Source organism: Aspergillus welwitschiae (genome assembly GCF_003344945.1).
Source record: "Aspergillus welwitschiae strain CBS 139.54b unplaced genomic scaffold BDQ94scaffold_2, whole genome shotgun sequence".
Taxonomy (NCBI): domain Eukaryota; kingdom Fungi; phylum Ascomycota; class Eurotiomycetes; order Eurotiales; family Aspergillaceae; genus Aspergillus; species Aspergillus welwitschiae.
The window spans coordinates 520,823-547,429 of record NW_020798696.1 but is presented as its reverse complement, the minus strand read 5'-3'; the positions used below and the strand labels follow the sequence as shown (position 1 = coordinate 547,429).

Here is a 26,607-nt window from a genome sequence, read left to right as displayed (position 1 = left end):
AATGACTGATCATCATCAACATCGGTGACATAACCAATCATTCGGTCCTTGTGTATTCGCTGATGAATGTCCTCGCTTCGGGCCATCTTCGACCCGAGGGGGTCTCTCTTCTCGGCGTAGTAATTCTCCCGAGACTAGACCCAGGCTACTCAAACTCGCCGGTGGTTGTCCCGGGAATTTGGGCGTGTAACAATGGGTACGATATGCAATGGCCTGATGGAGGTCGATTGCAAATGAACCAGTGGGAGGGGTGGTGGTTTGTTCTAGTTCACCACAGGGGAGTGATTATAGCCAGTACCAAGATTATGTGGGGGTTGAAGCTTGAGACAGACTATATGTACAAAGGTCTACAGTTACTGCAATGTAAGAACAATTTGTAATCATCGTAAATTCGTATCCTGATTGTTTTGCATGAACCAGTCATGGCTATCTGCGAAGAAGGTAACCCAATATCCACGAGCTCGTCGCTGAAGCGAACTCTCCCCATTTTCTCATGGTTTCAATTATTAAATTAGAAGAGAGCGTCGCCCAGACGGTAGTGCACGGCCTTGATCTGGGTGTAGTTCTCGAGGGCGTACGAGCCGAGCTCGCGGCCGATACCGGACTCCTTGAATCCTCCGAAGGGAACCTGGTATTGGATCAAGTTGTAGCTGTTGACCCAGACGGTTCTATGTGCATGTTAGTGAATGAATACAGGAATGTAGTGTTAAGTATAGCTTACCCAGCACGGAGGGCGTTGGAGACACGGATGGCGGTGGTGACATCCTTGGTGTGGATACCGGCAGCGAGACCTAGGACGAAAGATTAGCACTTGACACACTGCAATTTAGTGGCGAAAAAGAACTCACCATAAGAAGTGCTGTTGCCGATCTTGATAGCGTCCTCGACGTCCTTGAACTTCTGGACAGTGACGACGGGGCCGAAGATCTCCTCCTGGTTGATCTTCATGTCGGAGGTGACGTCGGTGAAGACGGTAGGCTGGATGAAGTAACCCTCGGTGCCGTGACGCTCACCACCAACAGCCACGGTAGCACCGGCGTCCTTACCGTGCTGGATGTATTCCATGATGCGGTCGAACTGGAGCTGCGAAACCTGGGGACCTTGGAAGGTGTCCTTGGCGAAGGGGTCACCGACCTTGTTCTGGAGAGCACGCTCCTTGAGACGGGCAATGAACTTGTCGTAGATGCCTTCCTGAACCAGGATACGAGAACCAGCACAGCAGCACTGACCGTGGTTGTAGAAGATACCGAAGTTGGCCCAGGAGATGGCGTTGTCAATGTCGGCATCGTTGAAGACAATGTTGGGGGACTTGCCACCCAGCTCGAGGGTCACCTTCTTGAGGTTGCTCTTGGCGGCGGCCTGGAGGATAGTACGGCCAACAAGGGTGGAGCCAGTGAAGGCGACCTTGTCGATGTCCATGTGGTGAGAGATGGCGGAACCGGCCACACGACCGAAACCGGAGATGACGTTAACCACACCGGCGGGGATGCCAGCCTCCTTGATCAGCTTCGCGGCATAGAGACCGGACAGAGGAGTCTGCTCAGCAGTCTTAATAACAACAGTGTTACCGGTAGCGATGGCAGGACCAATCTTCCAGGCCCACATCAGCAAGGGGAAGTTCCAGGGAATGATCTGTCCGCAGACACCGATGGGTTCGTGGCGAGTGTAATTCAAGGTCTCGGAGTTGGTGTCGATGGTCTGACCATGGATCTTGTCGGCCCAGCCACCATAGTAGCGCAGGCAACCGGCGGCGCCAGCGATATCACCGTGGGCCATGGTGATAGACTTGCCATTGTCCAGAGCTTCGATGGAAGCCAGGATCTCGGCATCGCGCTCGAAAAGGTCGGCCAGCTTGGTCAGCATGCGGCCACGGGTGGAAGGAGTGACCTGGCGCCAGGAGCCCTCGAAGGCCTTGCGAGCAGCGGCAACGGCAGTATCCACATCCTTCTCCGTGGCTTCGTGAACGGCGACAATGGGCTTCTCGTTGCTGGGGTTGATAGTCTCGAAGGTCTTGCCTTCGGCGCCCTTGACGAATTCGCCGTCAATGAACCTGTAAAGTAAACAGTGGTTAGTTTCCAAAAGCGCGATATCGAGAGGACGGGACGCCGGGGATAACATACAAGCCCAGAGGCTGTTCGTATTTGACGCCGTTGGGGGTCGTGATGGTGGTGAAGAGGTCAGACATGATGAGATATGGGAGAGGAGGTGTTGGTTAGAAGAGAAAAAAAAAAAGAGAGAGAGGGAAGAGAAGAAGAAAGAAGAGCGGAGGGAGGGGAGAGCTATCAATTAATAAAGCAGACAGGAAGTTTAGTTGCTTTGTACTAGTGGTGGGGTGGAAGTGGGGGGGAAGAGAGAGAAAGAGGAAAGAGAAGTTGGTTTGACGGTTGATGGTTGATGGTTGAAGGGAGGGGAAGCTTGCGAGGCGCGAGGGGGAAACGCCAGCGGAGATCATCCTCGTCCACTGGGTTTAGTTTAGTTCAATTGGACTGGTCTAGTCGGATCCATGGGAGAAATTCCGGGTCTCATCCATTGCCATTTACCTCATTCTAATCCCTCCGCGGATAACCACCCCCTCTTCTAGATGCTCCGATTGGAGAGACCGAGCTCCTTGAGCCCGAAACCCACCGCGAGTTAACCTACGTACTCCCGAGACCCCTATAAGTAACCATCATATTATATTATATCGCGGTAAAGCGTAAGTGACCGGGGCATGAAGGGAACCTGAAAAGTAGGTGAATTCCCACATGCCAGCCCGTTCCCCACTCTATCCAACAATTCGGCAGCGATCGTGCGGGGTTTCGCTATCCGTGGCTCTTTTCCTGGCCACCACCACCACCACTACCCAGATTCCCCCTGTGTCAGCCATTTTGACTTTGTAACTATTCATCCCTTCGAAGAGTCCCTGTGGTACTGGTACTGGTAGTGGAAGGGGATGGTTATCGTGTCTTGGCTTGATATGGTTACTAGTTACATCTGGTTTCCTCTTACATCATACCGAAGAAGAATGGAGGACCTTCGCGCGGCCGGGAGAAGAAGAGGCTAGTAGCTAGGCAACCTATTAGTCGTGAGTTATCAATCATCTCCTTTGTAACTCACTAGGGAAGTATTACTCACAGCAATGGAGCAAGCTCTTTTCGTATTTCCGGAAACCCTCCACCTCGGTGTAAGTGGCGGGGACCAAGTGGAATCTAGTCTCTTGAGCTAGTTTGTTGACCTGCAAGCTGTAACATTTTAGTCAGCCAGTCACCTTGTTCCTTTCATGATGGGGATTACTACTTAGTAGATGCTAGTTCGCGCACTTTTCAAACATCCCTGTATAGTCCAATTAGCCACTGACTAGTGAGATCTCACTACTCAATCCTCAAACCATCATGAACAACAACACAAAGAGGGGAAATGCAACGAAGCTGAGGTCCCAAGGCATTAGTCTGATTAGTCTCCAAAGTGACCCATCCACTAGCGCCAAGTCACTAGCGGGTACCGTTGAGGTTTAGCCACAATGACACCTTCGCCTGCTGCTGCGACGGGCGGGAGTTTAGCCCGAGCTGGTAAGGATTCAAACCTGGGGGTGGTCGGCTGATACACTGGACCGTTTACTACTGGGCAGCCATCTAAGACCTCCTAGCCCCGTCTCGGGCTAGATGTTACACCTTCAACCACTCACCCCTCCCCTCCTCCCCTCCTCCCCTCTCTGCGTTAATGATCCCAAGGTACCCCAACTCATAATTCTGCAGTCTACAGTTGTTCCGCCCAGAAGCTGCTTCCCCACCACTTAGTTCTATCCAACTAACCCTATCCACTACTATGAAATGTCAATCTATACAGAACTCTCCGTCGTTTACTATGACCAGGTTTCTATCTGAAACGGCAGAGATCTCGGGGGATCCCGCTGCCATGACAATGCATAGTCTAGTCTAGTATGCATTAACACTGTATCATTGACACCAAATCCCGGCTCAGTCAAGTAGATAGCAACTATGTACCCATGTAATAGAAACCTGATCCCTCTCAAGGGATTAATTACATGCAGTTCCAGTCCTGCAGCTTACACAGTTCATCCCTTATCTCCGGCTCTACCCCGTAGCGGCCGCTTACGCACCTCGTGAGGTTTGCTTTTGCTTGTACCTGCCGGATCCAGCCTCGGCTTCTGCTCTCCTTGATACCGATTGCGATCTTTCCCGAAAAAGCGAACCTCGTACCTTCGGGTTGATTTATACCGGCGGGAGGTTAAGACTGTTCTGATCTCACCAAACCCCAGCGAATTCTGCCTGTATAATCCTTATTCCCGTCGGGACTGCTGCCAATTTCCTAGTTGATCACTGAAACGGTCGGCTGAAAAACGGAATCTACTCTTTGTTGCCTGGTTTTCCTCTAGACGAAGCTTGATGCTTCTGACACCGACAACAGCCATAATAACAATCTCGGGATAGCTCTTCCCCGTAAATCTCAGCTGGATTTATCGCTTACTCGTCTTTGAATTTTATCGGGAGACTTTTCATTCATTCTGAGGCGCTCTTCTGGTATGACAGACGTTCTAATGTACTGGAAAGGGGATGATGCTATAGATTGCGTCCTAGATGCTTACATGAGCTAGAGCACATGCAGAACTAATATTTAGTGACCTCATGGCACTGTTGATGGTGAAGAAATTTCTTCGGTTATGATATAGGAGACGTCTTCGCGAGGTCTTTATAAGTGCACTGAAAGATATTGGACTGCTGGTTCAATTTGTTGTGAACCTATTTGGTTCACCGGCAGAGATATCGGAAAGAATGTTTTAATAACAGGGCCCGATCCGGGAATATTTGCGATCAAGTGACTCATGGATGGTATGTGTTGTTGTGCTGCAATGCAATGCTACAACAACACCGCGTTATCAATGCCGATCGGCGGGGTTGGGATACTCTGGAGTCTGGCCATCACTCCCCGGCAAGAAGTCAATGGGTGGCCTGAGGGTATGCAGCCCCCGACTGAATGGTGTCAGTCACAGCTTTCAGTGCGTGCAGCTTATTAACTTAAAATCTGTGATATTTCTGCGAATAAGGACAAAGACCTGAGGTAGGACAGCAGCCTGACTCATACCTGTTACTACTTGACCTTGACTAGTACTAGTCTTTGTCTTCGCCGATTATGCGCCTATAAGAAGCCCCTAGCTTCACAACCCCCTCTTGATACTACTCTGCTGCAGCCTGCTACTCTCTTGATCCGCTTCTGACTGTCATATATCCATCCCGCTGCTAACGAACGTAAAATGCCAACATTCTGGCCATCAATTACCCCAGAGCTCCGAGACTGGGCCTTGCGCCAAAGCGTCTTTTTCGTGGCCTCTGCACCTCTGCAAGGAAAACATGTGAATGTGTCGCCGAAAGGGTTTCCTGACTCGTCGTTCGCCATCCTGGGTCCTAACGAGGCAGCCTACGTTGATGCCACGGGCTCGGGAAGTGAGACCATAAGCCATGTGCGCGAGAACGGTCGACTTACCATTATGTTCTGCTCCTTTGATGCCTCGCCAGGCATTGTACGCTTCTTCTGCACTGGCTCTGTTATCGAATACGATGAGCCTGAATTCTCTGACTACCTCGAGCGGATGGGAGGCAAGAAAGTGGTGGGAGCGCGGGCTATCATTCGTCTGAATGTCTTCAAGGTTCTCTCCCCGACTCCTCCTAGAAGTGCCTTCTGGCTTATTGCCGCGAGCAAGATACGCTGCTAACAACGGATGCGATGCATGTTACGGGCTACAGGTTCAACGTTCTTGCGGTTACGGCGTCCCGCGATTGTCCCTGCAAGTCGATCCCGAAACCAACAACACCAAACCGTATCTCCAAGATCGCGATACCCTAGGCCATTGGACAGGCAAAAGGGTCGAAGCCAATGAGCTTCGCACCTACCAGAAGGAGTGGAACGTACGAAGTCTTGACGGGCTACCTGGACTACACAGGGCGCTGAAGGATAACCATCAGCTTGTCTGGGTGAAGCGGTTGGGCAACTGGACCCGCCGTCATAGAGACGAGATTGAGATGGTAAAAACCTCCATTTTGCTGTTATTCGTCTCTATGGCTATCCTGCAATGGGCGGGATACGTGTAATTATAATAGGAAATGAGATAAAACTGAAGGGTCTGTTGCTTGTAACCACTTGGAGCTGGCCTGGTGGCGTGACCGCTCATCTGATCCACATGTGACTTACACTTTCCTTCTCCTCTGTTGCTTGGTTGAGCTTCTTTCAACTGGTGCCTCCCGCATAGTGGCGCATTAATGCGACTTGTTGATCATTATGCCTGCGTAACTCAATTTCACGTAGGTTGCTCATCTTCTCTTGCCGGTCGATCCGACCGCAATGCGGCAGGTGAAAGCAGATCCCCGCATCTTCTTCCCAAACAACCGAATGTCCTCGGCATCTCACTGGAGACGAACTCGCACTATGTGCAACTTTTCTCGATTCCTTGGGACTGGCTAGCTAGGCAATGAACACTGGAAGTGCTATATAAACACTGTTTATGGCTGGACGAGATACTCTGTTCCCCGCCTGATATTCACACCACTTCTACTGTAGCGGTGAATACGCCTATACTATACATACTACCATGGCCCAACGCTCGGTACGTATAGCTGGTACGTCGGTCGACTTTGAACCGCCCCAAGACCGTTATAATTCACTGACCAAACTGAATAGGTGCCTCCGGGTCCAACGCTGACCGTCGCCATGCCATCGCCGAGTTCGCTCGCAATTATCCTCAAGATCCAGTCGATGTGATCATTGCTGACTACATGAGCGAGGCAAATATGGTGGCATCGGCTGCCCGTACAGTAGAACAGCATCAGCGGAAAGAAAAAGGCACAAATGGATCCTCGACCATCGATGCACCAGGCTATGAAGTCGGCTTTCTCCAGGCCCTGAACCCGGCCCTCTCAGACCTGGCAAAGTACGGCATCAAAGTTGCGGTGAATGCAGGAAACACAGACACGGAGGGCCTCTACAAGGTGGTCAAACAGATGGTGGAAGCAAAAGGACTGAACCTCAAGGTCACTCTCAAAATGACCTCTGAAGAAGCCATGCTCACATGAAACCCAGGTAGCTTGGGTCTCTGGAGACCAAGTCCTGTCAACCGTCAAAGCTGCATTGTCGTCGGGCAAGTCAGCCTTCACCAACATCTATACTGGCGAATCCCTCTCCAATTGGCCTTTCGAGCCCATCTTTGCTCAGTGCTACTTGGGAGGACTCGGAATTGCCGCCGCTCTATCCCAAGGGGCTGATATCGTACTCTGCGGACGAGTCTCTGATGCATCCCCCGTCATTGGAGCTGCATACTGGTTCCATGGGTGGAACCGCACTGACCTCGATCAGCTAGCCAACGCCTTCGTGGCTGGCCATCTCATCGAATGCAGCAACTATGTCTGCGGCGGCAACTTCACCGGCTTCAAGACCTTGGAACACGTCGGTCCTGACGGCTGGTCCAACATTGGATATCCCATTGCGGAGATCTCCCCAGAGGGCAAAGTAATCATTACCATGCAATCCTACGCGCGCGGGGGCGCCGTCACCATCGACACCTGCTCCTCACAGCTCCTATATGAGATCCAAGGCCCATGGTACTTCAACTCCGACGTAACCGCTATCCTGAACGACATCCACTTCGAGCAAATCAGCCCCAACCGCGTCGCCCTCCACGGCGTCCGCTCCGGACCACCACCCCCGACCACCAAAGTCGGCATCACAGCCCGCGGAGGCTTTCAAGCGGAAGCGGTCTATTTCCTCGTAGGCCTCGACATCCCTTCCAAGGCACGCATGCTCGAATCCCAGATTCGCCGACTCCTCTCACCGTATACTCCCAAATTCACCAGCCTCCAATTCGCAACCCTTGGCTCTGCCCCTGAGAACCCCGACGACCAAAGCAGCGCCACCGTCTGCCTCCGCATCGTCGCCCAAGCCCGCCACGCAGACGATCTCTCCCCAATGCACTTCCTCCGCTCCATTGTCGACACCATTATGCAAGGCTACCCGGGGGCCACCTTCCACCTCGACACCCGCCAAGGCTTCCCCCGTCCCGTCTACGAATACCACGTCACCCTCCTGCCCCAATCCGACATCAACCATCAAGTCCACCTCCCCTGGCTCCATCAAACCCTCACTATCCCTCCACCCCCAATCACAAAAATCTACCCTTCCCGCCAACCCTCCCAATCCGTCACCGACAATCCCACTTTGGACTTCGGCCCCACTATCCGCGGCCCTTTGGGCTGGATCGTCCACGCCCGGTCCGGCGACAAAGGCCCGGACGCGAACTGCGGGTTCTGGGTCCGTCATGCAGACGAGTACCGATGGCTTCGGTCGTTATTATCTGTGTCTGGAATCAGGGAACTCCTGGGCGAGAAGTATAATGCGAATCCCGAGCTGAGGGTTGAAAGATTTGAGTTGCAGAATTTGAGGGCTGTGCATTTTCTGTTCAGAAATTTGCTGGATAGGGGAGTGGGGGTTACTACGACAGTGGACTTCTTGGGGAAGAACGTGGCGGAGTTTCTAAGAGCGAGGCATGTCGATTTGCCGGTTCGGTTTTTGGAGAGGGGGAAGTTGTAGGGTTTTTTTTGCTGGAGAAGTCTGATCTGCCAGACGGCTCCGTCATGGGTGAAATGGAGTAGTAATAGTAGTCCGTAAGGTATTACTAGTCGAAGCTTCTGTTTGTGTCCGAACCGGTATCTCGTAACTAGCCCTCATCCATATATATCATTTGACGCCATAAATGCAACAGCTACAAGTAAGCAAATAGCTTATGCCACGCTGACCAAACAACATCTCTTCTTGTTCTTGTTCTTCTTCTCCCTCACCCCCTTGACTATAATTCATTATCTGCGCCTCGCACTACTAGCCATCGGCTCAAACGCATCACTATCATCCTCAATATCCTCACTCGCCGCCCTCGTAGCCCTCGTTGATCTCCCAGACCCCGCCGTCCCTCGCACACTACTCTGCGAGCCTACGAAATTCAGTGTTGTCTGAGTTGCTTGCTTGCCCCGAGTTCTTCGCGTAGCTTGTCCGGTTCCTCCAACTGTATTGGATGAAGGTGCTGGAGACGGAGCTTTGCGGCGTTGTGTTGTTGCTTTCGCTGTTGCTGCTGTTGTTGTTCTCCGAGATCTAGTACTGGTAGTGGATTTGGCGGGTTGTTTGACGAAGAGGGAGTCATCGTCGTCATCGTCATCATCATCCTCTTCGTCTATGTTGGGGAGGGAGGTGGCTGCGTTATCGTCGTCATCATCGTCGTCGTCGAGCATTATGACGTCCTCTTGTTCATCTTCTTCGTCGGAGGAGACGGTGCGGCGTTTGCGGCTTTTAGTAGAGGTTGTGGTTTTCTTTGAAGAAGTAGTAGCAGGTGCTGCTTTTGTGGTGGCGGTTTTGCGGGTTGTAGCGGCAGTGGTGGTAGCTCTACCGCCACGGCCTCGGCCGCGGCCGCGTGTGGATGATGTTGCTCGTGATGTGGTGGGTGGTTCGGCGCCATCCTCGCCGGCTACGTCTTCATTGGGATCGCCGTCCTCGTTGTCGGAGTGGATGAGAGCGCCGGGTTGGTCCTCCCAGACACCGTCGAATTCGGTGTCCCAGCCGTCGGGCTTGGGCTTGAAGCGCTTCTTGCCGCGGGTGCGTTTCTTGATACCGCGGGAGAACATGTCTTCCATTTGAGTGCGATATCTCTCCATGGCTTTTTGTAGGGAGCTTTCTGCCACTTCTTCTTCTTCCTCTAGATCGTGGTCACGATCTAGGGCCAGTAAGTGCTTCATTTGGCTCTCGAGTGATTCGTTGACGAACATTTCCAAGGCATGTTTGTCGTCTTTGTCAATGAATTGGGCGACTGCGTCGCCGAAGGAGTTCTGTGGGAGGATGGTCAGAGACTGTGCGGAGAGGAAGTCGCGCACTAATTGTTCGACTTTGACGGTGTCGAGGGTGGAGAGGTGTGAGACTGCTGTCTCGTCGAGGTCGGTTTCACCCGGTTTGCGCGTACTGTTGGTGTTTTTCTTCTTGCGGTAGAACTGGACGACGTCGTTCACATTGGCGACCTTGCCTACGAAGCGGTTGGAGAATCGCTGCGGGTTCTCGCAGTCATAACTGCCTCCTTCTGGCGTTGAGGTTTCCACGCGCAGTCGCACTAGTGGTAGTGGGACTTCTAGCTCTTCGTCTTCTGCTGTCTCATCTTGCATTTCTAGCCATTCCGTTTTCGCTTCTTCGATCAGTTCCTCGACAATCTCCATGAGAAGGCGAGTCACTTCCGTGCGGTTGTTGTCCTTGCGGGCAAGCTTTTGCGCGCCTTTTTCTTCGGAAAGGATGATTTCGCGCATGGCGAATGGGCGGACGGACTTGAGACGGATGGGCTCGCATTTGAACTCCCGGCCTGTGATACTGAGAATGGCTACATGTTTGGCCACTGATTCGCCAGGAACCAGGGATGTCGCCACGGATGAGCCGGGCTGCATGACGTGAAACTTGGTCTCGGGGTTCAATCGCGGGTTGATTAAACACTCGTGTTCGTGGCCCCAGACGACGAGGTCCAGGAATTCGGGGAGGAAATTCTCGGGCAAATAGCCTGTCTCGGTGTGTGCATAATGGTTCTGATGGACAGACATCAAGTTGAACCAGTCTTCTTTCTGGATTGAGGGTTGGTAGAACTTGACCTTGCCGTCTCGAAACGTGCGAAATAGACGCTCATCGCGGACATTGCTCATACCGTAAAGAGCAAGTTTCGTGCGTCCTTTCTGGAGCAGAACTGGCTTAATCTGAATATTGTCTGACTCGGGGGTCCGTCCATAGTAATTGATCAACCCCGACACCTGAAGTAGGTCCAGTGCAGCCAGATGTCCTTCTCCGGACGGATCATCATGATTGCCGTGAATTGAAAAAATGGGAATAGCCACATTGATATCCAAATCCTCGTAGTTCACGTGATTGAAAGCACCCTGAAAATTTTCGCTCGCATCACTCAGCATCTCCAGTTCGCAAGGCTTATCGCCGAGACAGTTCATACGAATGGAGCGCATAACTTGGTACATGGACTTGCGCGATGGCTTGTTCTCGTGGAAGAGATCGCCTGCCAGAAGCACCATGTCCACATCTTGTTCCTTGGCCAGACACATTACCTCATGAAAGCTTTTCCAGCTGTCATCACCACGGATGGGATCCCGTTCATTGTATCCGACATGGTTGTCTGTAGAGACAAGAATGCGGATCGTTTCCGAGTCTGGATGCATCAGCAACGGGCAATCAGCAGAGAGGAGGAATTATACTTACCATCTAATCTGGGCATCGTGAAGAGAACTAATACACAAAAAAGTCAAGGAGATAGGAGAAGAGCCACCGATATTAAGAAAAGCAAATTCTAAGAGAGGACAGATGACGAATCCCAAAAGAGTAATATTACAGGCGTCTACTAAGTAGCCTGCAGGCTACCGTAGAGGTATGCTGCCTGGAAACACGGATAGATCAATGACGGTCAGGAATGAACTATAACCATATTGGGTATCAAGTAGCACGCAGATGAAAAGTGAGGGAGTAGCATTTAATCAAATGATGATGTATACTACTGGCTGCATGGATGGCGACAAATGCCGGGAAATGAAGCCATTCGCGGGACGGCGCGTGAGCACGTGACCAGCACGCGCGCCGAGGACGGGCGCTGATTGATTCCTGCAAAGGGAGGCGACACTAAGCAAGATTCCCCTCCGTCGATTCTCGTCGATCGCCGGACTGTCTTCGTCCTCCTTCGCCTGTGACTCTCTCTCTTTCTCCTCTTCCCTCTCTGTCCTCCCCTCTTGTCCTTCTTGGTCCCATCTTGTCCTACTCTCATCGCATCGTATCGCGTCACACGTTTTCGCCGCCTTCCTCTTTTTCGTCTGTCCTCTTCTTCCGACTGATCCAGATTTCGTCCCTGGTTCAGTCGCCTCCAGTATCCCAGTTACCCCGCGAAACTCTTTTATGCAATCCGAGCCTACTGCAGTTTTCGACCGTTCGCTTTCGGTAGACCCCTCTTTAGAAGTGCCCTTCAATCCTACTCAGCATGGAAATGATTCGCATGGTGAACACCCAGTCTCTGGGCTTCGCCAACAGAAGTCTGGGGACTCCAGTGTCGGTCATGACTCATATGAGGGCGGCCAGCAAGCGCCCTTGAAGGAGACTGACATTGCGCCGTTCAACGACACAGTCAATCAGTATGAGGATAGCGTCACTCCATTGATCCAGCAGGAGGAGAGGGTCAAATCTAGGAAGAAGCAGCCCTCCAGCTACTCGGGCCTGTCCCTGGAAACCTTTCCCAATGGTATGTCATCACATTGCCCGGAGCCCTGAACGTCGTTTTAATACTTCTGATAGAGGTATTGACACACATCCTGTCGCACCTGCCTCCCCCTTCTCTGTCCTCGATGGCCCTGGTGTCTCGCCATTTCCATGGTCTCGTCACGACTCCTCACGCATGGAGAATTGCTTTTTCTCGTTACTTCCCCGGCCCGTACACCGTCGAGGATGGCGCGTGGCTTCCGACAGCGAAGTCGTCGGAAGCGGTGACGTCTGATAAGCGCTATTTCTCCAGGCTGACTGCATTGGCATCTTGGAGGAGTGAATACATTATGAGAACCCGCTTGCTCCGATCGCTCTCCAGAGGCAAGCCGGCGCAATTCGAACCGTCCAAAAAGACTGGTACGGTGCGAGCGGCTAGCGTCCGAAATGGCAGCGCCGTAGCCACCTATACCTCACAGCTTCTGTACCCTGTCAGCCACTTGCACGGCTCCTTCGGTTCGGAAGTCAAGAAGAAGGAACCTCTCTTCATCCATGGCGCTTCGGAGCAAGGCTTCGCGTCGGCTAGTGACCCCTCGACGGTGAAAGTTGGTACATGGGGCCTCTCTGACCACCAGTTCTTTCGACACTTTGCAGATCTATTTCCCGGAGATGCCGAGTATGGGCTAGGCTCTGGTGATCATGTTGGAGCTCCTAACCGCATGGATGTCAGTCAGCCCTATGGTATGATCTACGGCGAAGCATGTCCTCAAGGCCGTACCTATTTCATCTCGACCACGGAGCAACGTGGGAGGTTCTTGGGCATTGCGGATTCCAGTTCGCAGCCTAGTCTAGGAATCCCCACGCTCAACTTGATTGCGACCGGTGTTACTGCGGTCTGGATTGCTAAATCCTCTAACATCCTTAAAATGACTGGCGGGCTGGTCGCGATGCTGTCAGGCTCCTCCACTGGAGTGCTCACGTCCTACGCCCTTGGTCCTCATCCTACCTATGAGAAAAGGTATGAGAGGGGCCAAGTGACTGCTAAATGGGTGCTGTGTCCTGGTGTCCCTATCATTTCTATCGCGGTTGATGATAGCTATTCTCCCAAACGTCATTCACGTCGGCGGATCTGGGCGACGGTTCTGAACGCCTTGGGAGAGGTCTTCTACCTCTCTGACCTCCCGCGACAGCCTGATGTGCCTACGACCAAATTGTCTCCTGAGGAATATGAGCAGCTTGCTTGGAAAACGGGCAGAAGTGTCCGTTGGGAGCTTGTTGAGTTAAGCAGACGCATCGCACGGCTTGATCCGTTCAGCCGTGATTCAGTCGATGGCAGCTATAGCCCTCGGTCGTCATCGGACGCCATGAAGCTCAATGAGGAACAGGTAGCTGCAGAGACGAAGGAGATCGAGCGCTTCCTGTCCTTTAAGCCCAAGCATTTCCGGAAGGTATGCGAGGGATGGGATATGAGACGTGATCTGAAGGTCGATTTCGCGGGAGACGATGGCCACGGAGCCGGCGAATCGTTCCTTGTGATCTCCCAGGGTGTGGGAGATGACGGGAAAGCTTCGATCCGCAGATACACGAGGAAGATAATTCGACATGATACGTCGTTGCCGATTCACGGATCTCACAACGTTGGTAACGTGCCTGTACCGTCCATCTTTGGTGGTCCCGTCAAGTCTCCTATCCTCTCTTCTGTGAGCAGCTCCAGCAGTATGGCTCCATCTCGCGCTTCCAGTGGCTTGAGTGAGACGATCTGCTCCCTTTCAAACACCGAATGGCGCATCACGGATTTCGACTTTGGTGACAGAAAGTCAGTCCAGATCACCACGAGTGCGTTGGACTTGTCGACCTATGCCCTGTTGACAATTGATGAAGATCCTCTCATCGGTATGTCCGGCAGCTCCGCACTCTCCTCGGCGACGTCTTCACCTCTTCCGCACATGAAGCAATCGCCTGGCAATGCAGAAGTGCCTGGTCAGCGAGGACGCTACTTGGCTGTGGGTACAGCCACGGGAACGGTCTTCGTATGGGACATCCGGTCGCCCACGTCGAAAAATGCTGAAGTCATCAATCACGTTTCGCCCATTCGAATTATTCAAACGGAATCTCCTCAAGTTTCCTGCGTCGCTTTGACCTCATTATACTTAGTCCATGGTGGAAACGATGGCCTTGTTCAGGCCTGGGATCCCCTTGCCTCCTCGACTCGGCCAATTCGGACTATCAATTCGCGATTCTCTACGCGCGCGCGCCGCCGACTTGTCCAAGCCGAGGCATCCATTAACGGCGTTGGTAACAATTACTATGCGACAGGCGCTATCTGCCTCGATCCCGATCCAACCGTCCTACGAGGCATGGTCGCTCTAGGAAGCCACCTGCGTTACTGGTCCTACAGCTCCTCCGGCGCCGACCAATACAAGTCCAGTAAGCGTCGGCTCCGTCGCGGTCTAAGGGGCAGCAACTCCGCTCCAGAAGGTCAACGTTTCAACACTAGCGGCCGCGGCGCGCTCAAGGACTACATCGAAGATGAGAAGGTCGAAATGGAACGTCAAAGGATCGCCGACGAAAAGGAGCGCGCCCACCTCAGCCACCGCTTCGGCGTTGACCTTCTCGGCCCTGACGTCGACGAAGAACAGCTCCTCGCTTACGCCCAACTTCTCAGCCAAGAGGCCTACTCCAGCGAAGCCCACAAACGCGGTGAAGTAATAGAGAGCTCGGCAGTGAGCACCTCTCCCAGCGACACCATCGGGCCGAATGACAGCTCTATCGCACCCGATGAGCTATCCTCTGCATCGTCTCCCTACGAAGACTTCGCCGACGGTGACCTCGAGCCTGATATCGCTGAAGCCATCCGTCTCAGTCTCCTCGAAGACAACAAGCCCCGCGCTGACCTGGACACAGACACTGGTCCATTCGAGCCACCCTCCCCATCTCTATCAGGCCCAGCTGTCGCGGAAAGCAGTCGCCAACAAGAGATCGATGATCTTGAGTTCGCGATCCAGCTGAGTCTCGCAGAAGCGGAGAGTCAATCGGGCCAGCACAACCCGACAGAGGCATTCCCAGCACTGTCACCGTCGGCCCAACCGTCTCCTGGGCAGGACAAAGGAAAGGGTCGTGCTTGATCTCTATTTGCGAATGAGTGTGTGATATGATTTGATAGACATCTCTATCCATACAATTGTGCTATTTGTTTGATATCACCGTTGCTGTTGTATGTTATCTATTGCGATGTGATTAAATTGTTGATGCTGTGTTGCGTAATATATGATCTGTGTATGGTATATCAGTTAGTCATTAAGATATAATCCTGTAGCGGTTGCGAAATTGCTACCATCATTGATATGTTGTAGGTTTTTCTTCTGGATATATATCAAGGTAGTGTTAGACTAGTAGTGCATCATCGCATGATGCAAGAAGAGGGTATTGATTTCTCTAGCACGGAGACATCTAGTGCTCAAGTTCTACTGTCATTCTTCAGAGCGTTCATTTAGATCTCGAGGATGGAGTAGGATTGCGAAAAGTTCAATGGTGGAGCCTGCTAGGAAAGAAGAAGTGTAACCAAGGACTAAGTGATTGCATTACTACAGCCACATGACGCGAAAATGACTATAATATACTAGTAATCAGATCCATACCACATGTGAAGCTCACAAGAACAATCGAGGTAATAACTCCATTACGGCAAAGCCGCACTACAAAATTAATACAAAAAGGTATATATACAGCATGTAGATGTATTAAACGTCGTCGAAATCATATCCCGAGTCAAACTGCCCACTGCCACTTAGCTCTATTCAGGGGACCTCACTCTATACATGTGGAACAAACCCTCCATCTTGGGGGCAAAAGGTCATGGTCATAATTGGCAAGAACAGGTTCACCGGGAACAGTATGGGGAAAGAATCTAATCAGAACAAGGGGTTGCAGAATGTAAAGTGAAACAGCAAAAATGTCTAAGGGGAGCAGCTCTACAGCATGAAGACGGCAAACAGAGTGGCGCCGGTCAGCACACCCATGAAGGGGGCAGACAGGGCGCTGCTGCCCGAGGTAGAATCGTCGGAGCTGGAGCCCGAGCCGGAGCTGGAGCTAGAGCTAGAGCTCGAGGTGCTAGAGCTGTTGGAGCTGCTCGTGAGGGAAGTGGAGTTGCCGGGAGTGTTGGACTCATCGCCGGACAGCACCTTGTACTTGACGCTGGAGACCTTGTTGCCGTTGTAGTCGTAGATGGTCTGGGGGATGGTGGTGGCAGACACGGCAACGAGGCTGCCGACAGTGGCGTTGCTGTAGCCGTTCTTGATCCAGTCAGCGACCTTGGAGGGAACGGTAGGCAGGTCCCAGGAGTTCAGGAAGGTGTTGTTGGTGATCAGATCAGAGCTGCAGGTCACAGCCTCCTTGGAGGTCTGGGACGAGTTGGAGGACTCAATGCTGCTCATGTCCAGCTTGTTGTACTGCTTCTGCAAGTTCTCATAATCGACCAGCAGGGTGGCTGTGTCGCTGCTGTTGATGGCGACGAGACCGTAGTCGTTGGCTTCCTGGGTCCACTCGTAGACCAGACCACCGGAGAAGACCTGGTCCATCTCGCTGCCGTAGAGGGCCTGCACCTCGGTGAAGACACGGGGCTGGACGGCATTGCAACCGTACTCGGAGAAGAAAACGGGCAGGGAGGCGTTCGAGAAGTCCTCAGTCAGGACGTCGTAGCCGGAGGCCTTGTAGGAAGACTCGCCACACCAGGAGTACGAGTTAAGGCCAAAGAAGTCGGAGCGAGAGCTGGTCGAGTTCTCCAGGTTGCACTCGAAGTAGTCAAGGGTGTCCATGAGGATGGGGCGCACATCAGCAGCGGAGTAACCCACAGGGATGGAGCGGTTGACGTTGGTGGAGATGTAGTCCTTCATATCACGCACGACGGCCTGAAGAGATGATTAACAAGGAATTCGATCACGCCACACCAATGAGACAACGGGGAACATACACGAACGTAAGCAGGGGCCTCATAGACACTCTGCTCGTTGATAACCTCGTTACCGGCAAAGAAACCCAGGGTGTTGGGGAAGTTCTTGAAGGCCTCGATGACACCGAAGACCTGCTCGTAGTAGACAGAGTTGTAGGTGCTGGAAGGGTTGGTGCGGTCAAGCGAGCCACCGGACAGAGGGGAGTTCACATCGAGAATCATGTAGATACCCGCTCCGTTGAAGATGGAGGCACACTTGCTGTGGTCGACATTGGGAGACAAGTTGTACACACGGATGGTGTTGATCTGGACAGGTCCCCACAGTTAGCGGGGGTGAATGCGAGAGAGATTCAGCAGGATGGAAAGTCTTACACCCAGGTTCTGCATGAGAGCAGCATCGCGCAAGCAGGCATCTGCATCACTCAGGGGGTCCTGGGTGGCACTGAAGCCAGAGGAACCACCGGGCTGGTAGCTGTTGCGCGAAGCGAGCATGGAGTCAGCACATGGATTTTCCTCGAAAGATAAGTTTGCCGGCGATAAGGGGATGCTTACTCGACACCCAGGATCTGGAAGCGATCACCAGTCTTGCTGTTGACAAAGTCCTTGCCCTTGACTTCGATGGGAGTCACAGCGTTGGCGGTGGTCGCAAAAGCGCAAGCCGCGGCGAACAGTTGAGTGTATGTCTATACCAGACCATCAGTCAGCAACCTATCCCATGGTCGCAAAGTGCCATCGATATAGAACTCACGGGAAACATTTTGCGACGTTTTCAGGAGCGACAGATATCGACTCTTGAAAAGGTTATAGTATATAGAAGAAGAGAAAAAAAGAGAGGATGGAGTCTTCCACAGGAAGATCCGAAACAGCAACGATTGGTATATAAAAATGAGTGACGTGGGAATAGAATCCCAAAACAAGGCAGCTAACGAAGGAAAGCGCGCGGGGGGGTGAGAGGCTGAACAGGGAAGCACGAGAAGAAAGAGGCCGGAGTGAGACATGCTCATGGCTATAAAAATCAAGGCAGGGACGGTCTTTGGTCCTTCAACCCCCCCAAAGACCCTCAGGGACCAACAGGAGGCAGGCAATCTCCCGGTGATTCGAGATTGATTGAAACCGCCAACCAAGTGGAGGTCGCAAAGCACCGCTAATCTCCGCTACTCGCCAATAGCCCCGTCGCTGCTGGTGTAATTGGCCTGCCCTCGCCCCATCAGCCCGACGGCGTGCCTCAGACCAGCCAATTTCAGGGCCGATCCTGGCTGTTCCCTTTTCCCTGTCCCTTGGAGACCCTGTTAGTTAACTTAGTACCCTGGCACCATCAGGCTAACGAAGAGGGTCGTCGCCCAAGATATGAAGAGGGTGTGAGCTGATTACGCATGCCTGCCTGGTTCAATTTCGCGTGTCGGAGCTGCTTAGCACAGACAAAGTATAACCGTGCACCACAATAAACACATCACCACGCAGTTCACCGCTCACAGCTCACCCACCGCTCACCATGCTCCTTACAACTTCATACATATGCGCTTCTTTCACATCAAACAAATCGTCGTTTTTTGGCTCAAGTGACTCGTGCACTCTCAACTACTACATGTTCGTGCGTCTAGGAATACATAACCCGGGTTTCCATCCCATCGTGAGAAAACCTCGGGAAGAAGATATTACCGGCCCCAGTGACTCGGATCATTTGCCGTCCGTTCAGGCCCGGTAGAGAATAAGAAAAGATGAGGAGAAGAAACAACACAGTGATGGCGCCGAAAAAATTCCAAAAATGTCCGCCAGGTCGGCGGCCAAGACACAATGCACATATACAGGGAATTCTGGAAAGGAAATGGTGCGGAAGTACATGGGTAATGGAGAGGGGAGAAGTGTGACTGGCAGACGGACAGCGATTTCCGATGATTCCGTCGCTGCCAGAAGACCAGGCCACGGCCCAGCGTGAACCGGATATTATAGAAGTCACACACGTTCAAGGCCAGGGTTCATTTGCGGGAAAAGGGCGGGTGGGTGAACGAAGCAAGAGGGAGAGAGATGGGGAGGCCGGGGGTCAGAAGTCATGATGGAATCGAATTTACTCGACTCCGTGGCTCTCCGGAGCGGCGCTCTCGCCAGTGAACGAGCCCAGCTTCAAGCCGGAGTCCAGAGCGACCATCTCGGCCAGGATCTCCAGCACTTCCTTGGGCACGGTCTTGTCGTAGATGGAGATCAGGTCCTTGGGCTGGGGGTAGACCTTCAGGGCCTTGTAGAAGCACAAGGCAGCCTCAATGGGTTCTGTAGTGCGGTTGGTACGTGGATTGCCAATGCATAGATAGGGTAGGGGACGTGATCAAAGCGCGTCAGGCCGGGAGATGCATACCTTCAGCAACAAGAGACTCTCCCTGAGCGACCTGGCTCATGAAGTAGGCCTCCTTCTCCTCCAGGTCCGTAGGGAAACCCTCGTCCTTGGCCTGCTGCACGACCTTCTTGATGACCTCGCGCTGCATGGCACCCTGGGCCTCAGCCTCCTCCTTGACAGCCCTTGCCATGCGGCGGTTGTTCCTCTTGAGAGCTTTGCGGAACTCCGGGTCGGTCTGTCTCTTGTGGTCAAAGTAGACGGCGTAGGCTAGAAAGGGCAATGAAGGCGATCAGCATCTCAGTTTGGACAACCTCGGTATATGGTTCCGTGGATGGCCGGGCTGGTGTCCTTACCCAAAAGGCCGGTGACGATTGTGCCGGCAGTAGCGGCAACCAAGGTCGACGTCCTCATGATGAAGGTTGGATGGGATGTGAAGATGGAAGAGAGACGGAAGCGGCGAAAGGGCGAGTCCACCAAGAAAAGGGAACTGGACGGCGTCGAAGGGGGAGGGAACGGGAGAGGTTGAGCTGAAGCAAGACAGGCAAACAAGCGGACGTGAAGAGATGACGGCGATTCTTTTGCTGCCCGGATAATTTTGCCGGGATCATTGTTGTTCCGCCTCGGGGTTTCTGTCCCGCTTGAGCTGCCCTTCCCATACTCCCCTTCTCTCTATACTTCCTCTCTCTCGGTACATTCCGCCCCTTCCACGAGATTGCAGGCTCAATCTTTCTATCTCATAGACTCGCTGCCAGTCATGGAGAGCCGTGGCTTGACCCTCCGCAGCAAGTCGCGCCGCCCCCGCCCCCAGATCAGTGCTCCGAAGCCCATATCCGGCCCTTTGCCGACCAATAACGGCAGTAAGGGTGCCGGTACTCCAGGGCAGAACACTTCCTCTCCCAGCTCGACCTCCCTGGACCGGGCCCCTTCGAAGGGCGCGACCTCTGATCTAGTCAAGCGCCGCTATTCCACCCGTTTTAATCAGGCCCCCGACTTCGATGTCAGCGCTCCGCCGGTGCCGGGCCTGCCCAAGGCACCAGCCACGTATGGCGGGCTCAGCCCACCCGAGACGAGTCGAAGACCGTCCACCGAGTCTTCTGGTCCCCCCAAGGTGGACTTGAATGCCCTTCGGGATCCTAGCCTCCCAGTTGACAAGTGTGAGTGACGCCCGATATAGGTCCCCGCGTTTTCCCCCTCCCGATCCCACGGGTGCTAACGTGGCACCAATCTCCGCCAGACGTTGCCAACCTGCTCGCCAATGCCTCGGAAGAGGAAATCGAAGCATATCAGAAGAGCCTTCGCAAGGTTAAAAACCGAACTTCGACCGATCTGCAGCAAAATGTTTACCAGAACCGCACTCAATTCATCAAGATCAGTAAGGAGGCGGAGAAGCTCAAAGGGGAAATGCGGACCCTCCGCACTCTGATGGCGGAGCTTACCACTGCGCTCGGACAGACCACCATCGGCAACACCCCGAATCCCATGTCCCCCGCCGTTGACGAGTACATGCCGAAACGTAATGCCAACCGGAGTTCTGTCGCTAATCTGGAGAGCATGTGGAACGTCCAGCTTCAAACCCTCTGGAAGACGGTGGAGGGCTCCCAGAAGTTCCTACCGGTGGTACCTGGCCGACACATCGTGATGGAGACGGGGCATTGGGTGGAACTGGACTCTGCAACCTGGAAGCCCAGGCGACCAGTTCACATAGTGTTGCTCAACGACCACCTGCTGATCGCCGCGAAGAAGCGCAAGCGGGTTGACCAGAGCAGCCATCGCGGGCCGGTCCCCACCAAGCTGGTCGCGGAAGAATGCTGGCCCTTACAAGACGTCGATATGATCGACCTTGGTGCCAATCTCTCCGCGGGGGTTGCTCGAGATGAAGCCGAAGACCGGGGAATTGCGAATGCAATCAACGTCCGCGTCGGCGGGAAGCCGTTTACCTATCGTCATGACAAGCGCGACAGCTCGGCTAAAGGGGAACTGCTCGCGACCTTCCGGAAGACTGTCGAGGATCTCCGACGTAATCTTCGCTCGGAGACTGAGGCCGCAAGCAAATCCACCGAGTCATTCGGCTACCTGGGCGTCCGGCGCCCCTCCCATTCCCCCATGCCGGATCAGTATGACGGCGGCGAAAGCACCCGCGACAAGCCGGAGGTGCGTATCGATGTGGATGGAAAGCAACAGAATCTTCGTTGGGTGGACGGGCAGGTGGACGAATTGGATATTGACATCGCCCTGCAGCGGTTTGAGGAGGCTGTGTCTAACGTCGAGCGGCTTCGCAAGCTCGCCAAGGGCCTGAAGGGCAACGCGGTCGCGCAGGACGTGATCAATACGAAGGTCGACGAGCGTGCAGCCACCCTGGCGGAGGTACTTCTGCGAGCGCTCGTGGATACACACTCATTTCCCGTGTCGACCAAAACGAGGGTCTCCTGGCTCACGCGGCTAGGCTTTGAAGATCAAGCCCGGGAAGCGTACTTGAAAACCCGCTCGGAAATCGTCTCCAAACGGATCCGGTATGTCTCCCGATACCGCTCACCCAGTCGCACGAATACTAACCTACTGCAGTGCCTGTATCTTCGAGGGAGACCTCCCACTCTACATTTTCCAGATCTCCTACGTCTACTTCACGTTGATCAAGAACACCATTAGCATCTACCAACAGTGTTTTCCGCCGGTCATGTCCAGCGCCAGTATCCGTTGGGCAAAACACCACCTTGACGGCTTTAACGCCCTGCTCACGCGCCAGCTCAGCAGCGTCCAACGCGGCACAACTGTCTGGCAGAAATGCATTGACATCGTGCATGAGCAGGCTGATCAGCTGACCGAGGTAGGCGTGGACTTTACCGACCTCGTCGCGAAGGACTTGGAGACGGGTGAAGAGTTCACCGAACGACCGCAGATGACCCGGTCTGAGTCCCTTATTTCCGGGTTAGCGGATACTGCAGCGGCAGCTGCAATTATTTAAGTGACGCGTGTATATTGGCTTATCTTTCTGTCTATTACCACTAGCCTCAGGAGGCTATGTTTGATGATGTGTGTTCTGCGTCGCCCGTTTGTGCACTTTTATATTTTCAGTCTGTTTGACATAGACCCCACGCGCCGTGCTCCAGAATGGACCTATGTTCGTGTCTTCTATTCTGTATTCTCTAAATGTTCTACCCATACCCATGAACGCTGAGCTTCGTTGTGTATATGGCGCTATACCGACGTTCAATGGATCCATGTATACCCCCGCACAAACTATTCCTCCCTTGAATTGAAACTTGCAATCGACAAGTCTGAAAAAATTCCTACAAGCAGAGATACGCAGATACCTGTCCTTCAAGCTACCTCCATCATGTTACTGAAGCGGGGGATAGAATAGTAGCAAAAGCGTCTAGAGGATCTCCGAAGTCGGCATCAAGCAATCCCGGACACGTGGGATCACGTGAAGATAGGCTGCTCATGGATCTCTCCCTCGAAGTCGAGCTGGCAACTGAACTGATCTCTCCACATTTCTTGCTGGCTATCATTAGATGCTATTGTCTAGCATGACTCGCTACTTGTCTGAGAAGAGTGTGGCTAGTGTGCTGATCGCTTTTCTTACGGTGCCTGACTAGAGATGATCTGACATGGCTTACCTGAGACGATGGCCTACACGATGTTGTCTTCAATACTTGTCCCCAAAAGACAGCTCTTTCACACAAATCTACGAGATGGCTGAACCCCCTCACCAGCAATTGAAAGCGCAGCTGATAGCAATTGCTTTCCATCAACATGAAGTGGGCATGGCTGGACACACAAGTTCCACCTCGGCCCCAAATCTAGAAGCCGAGCGGCGGACCCCAACAGTTTCGGCTACAAAATCCGCGTGAAACTCCGAACGATAAGCAGCGGACGAAGATTATTGCGTGCAGACTCAACAGCAAGTGGGTTCATCCCCTCTATTGGCTCCTGTCTGGGGCTCCTTGCTTCTTTTTTTCGTCTGTCGCTTTTTCCTCCGATCTAATCTTTCTTCCTCCCTTCAATCAGTACAGTCTCTCCCCCGCGACATCAATCAATCAACATGGGGCTCCCTAATGGCCAATCTATACAAGGGTGAGTATCGCTCCCGAGCCTTGATCCGCAGTTACTTGTAACCCTAAGTAATGCTCACAATCGACGTGGCCCGCGCAGGCAAGATGCCGAGCACCAGGCCCTCCCATTGACGGCCCTCCCGTCTCTGCCCTTGTTCGTGCAAGCAAATGCCTTTGCGCAGAACACTCCCGACAAGGTTGCCGTCGTCGACGCCACCAAAGGGCAGGACTTCACCTATGGACAACTGCTAGCCGATGCCGCCGCCCTGAAGAAGGTCATTCTGGAAGAGCTAGGCCTCACTGAAGTCGGAAACCTGGAAGAGCGCCGCATCGCCTTCCTAACGCCCAATGGCTACGACTACGTGGTTACGCAATGGGCCGTCTGGGCCGCGGGGGGTGTCACAGTCCCTCTCTGTATGTCCACACCACACCCTGCACTATGATAATCACCCGAGAACCCAAAAATAGCCCATTGCGCCTCAAGAACCCAACGATAAACACTAACCTCAAAACTCAAAGGCACCACCCACCCAGTCAAAGAGCTCCTCTACACGATCGGAGACTCCGACCCCTCCCTGATTCTCCTGCACCCAACATTCGCGCACTTCGAGACACCCCTCAAGGAAAGCATCACCAAACCCGTCCCTTTCAAACCCCTCACCCCGCACCAGCAAACCACCACCGCAATCACCCTCCCCACCATCAGCCCGATCTCCTTCCTGGACTACCGCGCCCTAATGATCTACACCTCCGGCACAACCAGCAACCCAAAGGGCTGCGTGACCACGCACAAAAACATCACCTTCCAGGCACAATGCCTCATCGAAGCCTGGAAATACAGTCCCACTGACCGGCTGATCCACGTGCTCCCCCTCCACCACGTGCACGGCATCATTAACGGCCTCGCCGCCAGTCTTCTCAGTGGCGTCACCGTCGAAATGCATCCGAAATTCGACCCCGCCACGATCTGGACCCGCTGGCGCGAAGGCGGCTCAACCATGTTCATGGCCGTGCCCACCATCTACTCTCGCCTCATCGACTACTTCGAAACCCACCTCCGAGGCACCGAGCACGAATCGGCCGCCCGCTCTGGCGCCCAATCCCTCCGCCTAATGGTCAGCGGGTCCGCGGCGCTCCCTACCCCCATCAAGAGCAAGTTCGCCGCCATCACGGGACAGATTCTCCTCGAGCGGTTCGGAATGACCGAGATCGGAATGGCGATTAGCTGCGGCTTGGAGACGGAGAAGCGCATTGACGGCAGCGTGGGGTGGCCGTTGCCGGGCGTGCAGGTGCGGTTGACGGATAAGGAGAGCGGCAAGGTGATTGATGCTGTGGATGAGGATGGTATGATTGAGATCAAGGGTGATAATGTCTTCATGGAGTATTGGCGCAAGCCGGAGGCTACGAAGAAGGAGTTCACTGAGGATGGGTGGTTCAAGACTGGGGATGTGGCGAGACGGGATGCGCAGGGGGCGTACTTTATCCAGGGTCGTGCGTCCGTTGACTTGATCAAGTCTGGAGGGTATAAGATCTCGGCGTTGGAGGTGGAGCGGAAGATGCTGGGGCTGGATGCTATCCAGGAGGTGGCAGTCGTGGGATTGGCGGATGAGGAATGGGGACAGCGTGTGGCTGCCGTGGTTAAGCAGCGGTCTGGGGTGAGTTTATCTTGTTTGATGTTTCTATTGTTACGGGCTGAGTGAGTGCATGCTAATATGGATATAGACGGAACCCCTGGAATTGGCGAGTCTGCGTGCGCAGCTCAAGCAGGAGATGGCGCCTTACAAGGTGCCGACGGTGCTCAAGCTGGTGGAAGCGATTGAACGCAACGCCATGGGCAAAGTGAACAAGAAGACGCTGGTGCAGAAATATTGGCCGGAGCTGGCCTAGCCTAACCTAGAGATAATTATAATACCACATAGAGTCCACTAACAGCTGAACGAATGCATGAAAGTCATGGATCGACCTCTCTCCTCAAAAAGCGCGCCGCCTCATTATACGCCATGTTCCTCAGTTGCATTCCATGCGTATCAAGCTTTCTATACTTATCCCAAGCATGGCCTACGCCAGGTATCTCCATCACCCTCACTGTCGTAAATGCCGGAGTTCCACGCCTGGCTCCCATCAACCCAGTTGCCAACGTCCTAGCTTCCAGGGCCCACGGATCCCCTTCACATGTAATAAAGAAACACCTGCGCGGATACCTAGTCATGTCCTGCTGGCGACCCGGCGAAACCCTCACATCCATCACAATATTACGAGGGTGTCCGCGCAAATTAACACTTGAGAGTCGTGTCCATCACCCATAGCGGCATCACTCCACCCGTCCCCCTTCTCATCCTGTCCCTTATCCTCGGATCCATGAGTTGAATCTTAAGCTTTTCTGAAATCCACATGTCGGTGATTGGATAAAACACAACCGCAGTTTCAAAAGTATCAGGAGGAGAACTGATCGCCATAGCCAAAGCCAGGTTTCCCCCAGCACCGAACCCACAGATAGCCAAATGTGTGAGATCGTACTTGTCAGGATGCCCCTTGAGAAATTGCAATACGTCCTCGACGTCCTCGAGCGCCGCAGGAAACGGGTACTCCGGGGCGAGACGGTATTCAACGTCGAGGACTAGGAAGGTGCTATTATCACGTGCGACACAGTGAAGGAAGTCATCGTCGATGCCATGCGACTTGACGCAGAAGCCCCTGCCGCTGAGGTGGATGATGACTGGAGCCGCACCGGCGATTTCTACTCCACAGTACTTATAGACAACTATTTGGCGTTGGCCTTCTCGCGCATTGACTGCTATGACCCCCTTGGAATGGGGTGGTGCGCCTACTGGCAGTGGGTAGTGTCGTTTGACCAATTTGCGGTGTCGGCGAAGGCGCATGCCGGTCAAACTCCACCGGCTAAGCGTTTCTGGGGTCTGGTTTGTCATGGTAAGTGTGATGATGGTGATATAAGATAAATGAAGATGTAGCAAATGAACAAGTACTATAGTAAAAAGAGAGGAATGTTGCTGAAGAAAGTAACCCGAAGA

General features: G+C 53.3%; 10 protein-coding genes across 10 annotated transcripts; 5 read left to right on the top strand and 5 right to left on the bottom strand.

Moving 5' to 3' along the window:
• Positions 1 to 373: 373 nt before the first annotated feature.
• On the bottom strand, positions 374 to 2,281 carry BDQ94DRAFT_133959 (aldehyde dehydrogenase family protein). The gene is made up of 4 exons (XM_026764382.1): positions 2,121 to 2,281; positions 849 to 2,050; positions 722 to 791; positions 374 to 668 (listed from the first exon to the last, which is right to left on the bottom strand). The coding sequence occupies exons 1-4, from the start codon at positions 2,183 to 2,185 to the stop codon at positions 512 to 514; spliced, it is 1,494 nt and encodes a 497-aa protein (XP_026631500.1). The 5' UTR covers positions 2,186 to 2,281; the 3' UTR covers positions 374 to 511.
• Positions 2,282 to 5,008: 2,727 nt separating this feature from the next.
• BDQ94DRAFT_133957 (pyridoxamine 5'-phosphate oxidase family protein) lies at positions 5,009 to 6,250 on the top strand. Its single transcript, XM_026764381.1, has 3 exons — positions 5,009 to 5,058; positions 5,113 to 5,644; positions 5,742 to 6,250. The coding sequence occupies exons 2-3, from the start codon at positions 5,252 to 5,254 to the stop codon at positions 6,084 to 6,086; spliced, it is 738 nt and encodes a 245-aa protein (XP_026631499.1). The 5' UTR covers positions 5,009 to 5,058; positions 5,113 to 5,251; the 3' UTR covers positions 6,087 to 6,250.
• Positions 6,251 to 6,335: 85 nt separating this feature from the next.
• On the top strand, positions 6,336 to 8,707 carry BDQ94DRAFT_44368 (acyclic terpene utilization AtuA family protein). The gene is made up of 3 exons (XM_026775791.1): positions 6,336 to 6,611; positions 6,673 to 7,022; positions 7,072 to 8,707. Exons 1-3 carry the CDS (start codon positions 6,584 to 6,586, stop codon positions 8,572 to 8,574), a joined length of 1,881 nt encoding a protein of 626 aa, XP_026631498.1. The 5' UTR covers positions 6,336 to 6,583; the 3' UTR covers positions 8,575 to 8,707.
• On the bottom strand, positions 8,708 to 11,339 carry BDQ94DRAFT_179600 (MRX complex nuclease subunit). The gene is made up of 2 exons (XM_026773427.1): positions 11,269 to 11,339; positions 8,708 to 11,218 (listed from the first exon to the last, which is right to left on the bottom strand). The coding sequence occupies exons 1-2, from the start codon at positions 11,282 to 11,284 to the stop codon at positions 8,841 to 8,843; spliced, it is 2,394 nt and encodes a 797-aa protein (XP_026631497.1). The 5' UTR covers positions 11,285 to 11,339; the 3' UTR covers positions 8,708 to 8,840.
• A 345-nt stretch (positions 11,340 to 11,684) lies between these two features.
• BDQ94DRAFT_133950 (F-box and WD domain protein) lies at positions 11,685 to 15,818 on the top strand. Its single transcript, XM_026764380.1, has 2 exons — positions 11,685 to 12,292; positions 12,346 to 15,818. Exons 1-2 carry the CDS (start codon positions 11,953 to 11,955, stop codon positions 15,372 to 15,374), a joined length of 3,369 nt encoding a protein of 1,122 aa, XP_026631496.1. The 5' UTR covers positions 11,685 to 11,952; the 3' UTR covers positions 15,375 to 15,818.
• Positions 15,819 to 15,827: 9 nt separating this feature from the next.
• Positions 15,828 to 18,152, bottom strand: gel2 (1,3-beta-glucanosyltransferase gel2). Its single transcript, XM_026775790.1, has 5 exons — positions 17,946 to 18,152; positions 17,750 to 17,880; positions 17,570 to 17,669; positions 17,219 to 17,503; positions 15,828 to 17,156 (listed from the first exon to the last, which is right to left on the bottom strand). The coding sequence occupies exons 1-5, from the start codon at positions 17,952 to 17,954 to the stop codon at positions 16,221 to 16,223; spliced, it is 1,461 nt and encodes a 486-aa protein (XP_026631495.1). The 5' UTR covers positions 17,955 to 18,152; the 3' UTR covers positions 15,828 to 16,220.
• A 566-nt stretch (positions 18,153 to 18,718) lies between these two features.
• Positions 18,719 to 20,065, bottom strand: BDQ94DRAFT_133946 (TOM complex receptor protein TOM20). Its single transcript, XM_026764379.1, has 3 exons — positions 19,880 to 20,065; positions 19,548 to 19,793; positions 18,719 to 19,462 (listed from the first exon to the last, which is right to left on the bottom strand). The coding sequence occupies exons 1-3, from the start codon at positions 19,935 to 19,937 to the stop codon at positions 19,263 to 19,265; spliced, it is 504 nt and encodes a 167-aa protein (XP_026631494.1). The 5' UTR covers positions 19,938 to 20,065; the 3' UTR covers positions 18,719 to 19,262.
• Positions 20,066 to 20,280: 215 nt separating this feature from the next.
• BDQ94DRAFT_165610 (exocyst subunit EXO84) lies at positions 20,281 to 22,488 on the top strand (the record flags this gene model as incomplete). Its single annotated transcript, XM_026770358.1, has 3 exons — positions 20,281 to 20,680; positions 20,761 to 22,036; positions 22,089 to 22,488. The coding sequence occupies 3 exons, from the start codon at positions 20,281 to 20,283 to the stop codon at positions 22,486 to 22,488; spliced, it is 2,076 nt and encodes a 691-aa protein (XP_026631493.1).
• Positions 22,489 to 23,568: 1,080 nt separating this feature from the next.
• BDQ94DRAFT_179596 (acyl-CoA synthetase) lies at positions 23,569 to 25,485 on the top strand (the record flags this gene model as incomplete). The annotated part of the gene is made up of 4 exons (XM_026773426.1): positions 23,569 to 23,600; positions 23,679 to 23,992; positions 24,098 to 25,233; positions 25,301 to 25,485. 4 exons carry the CDS (start codon positions 23,569 to 23,571, stop codon positions 25,463 to 25,465), a joined length of 1,647 nt encoding a protein of 548 aa, XP_026631492.1. The 3' UTR covers positions 25,466 to 25,485.
• Positions 25,486 to 25,851: 366 nt separating this feature from the next.
• On the bottom strand, positions 25,852 to 26,505 carry BDQ94DRAFT_165608 (alpha/beta hydrolase; the record flags this gene model as incomplete). The annotated part of the gene is made up of 1 exon (XM_026770357.1): positions 25,852 to 26,505. One exon carries the CDS (start codon positions 26,503 to 26,505, stop codon positions 25,852 to 25,854), a length of 654 nt encoding a protein of 217 aa, XP_026631491.1.
• Between the last annotated feature and the right edge of the window lie 102 nt (positions 26,506 to 26,607).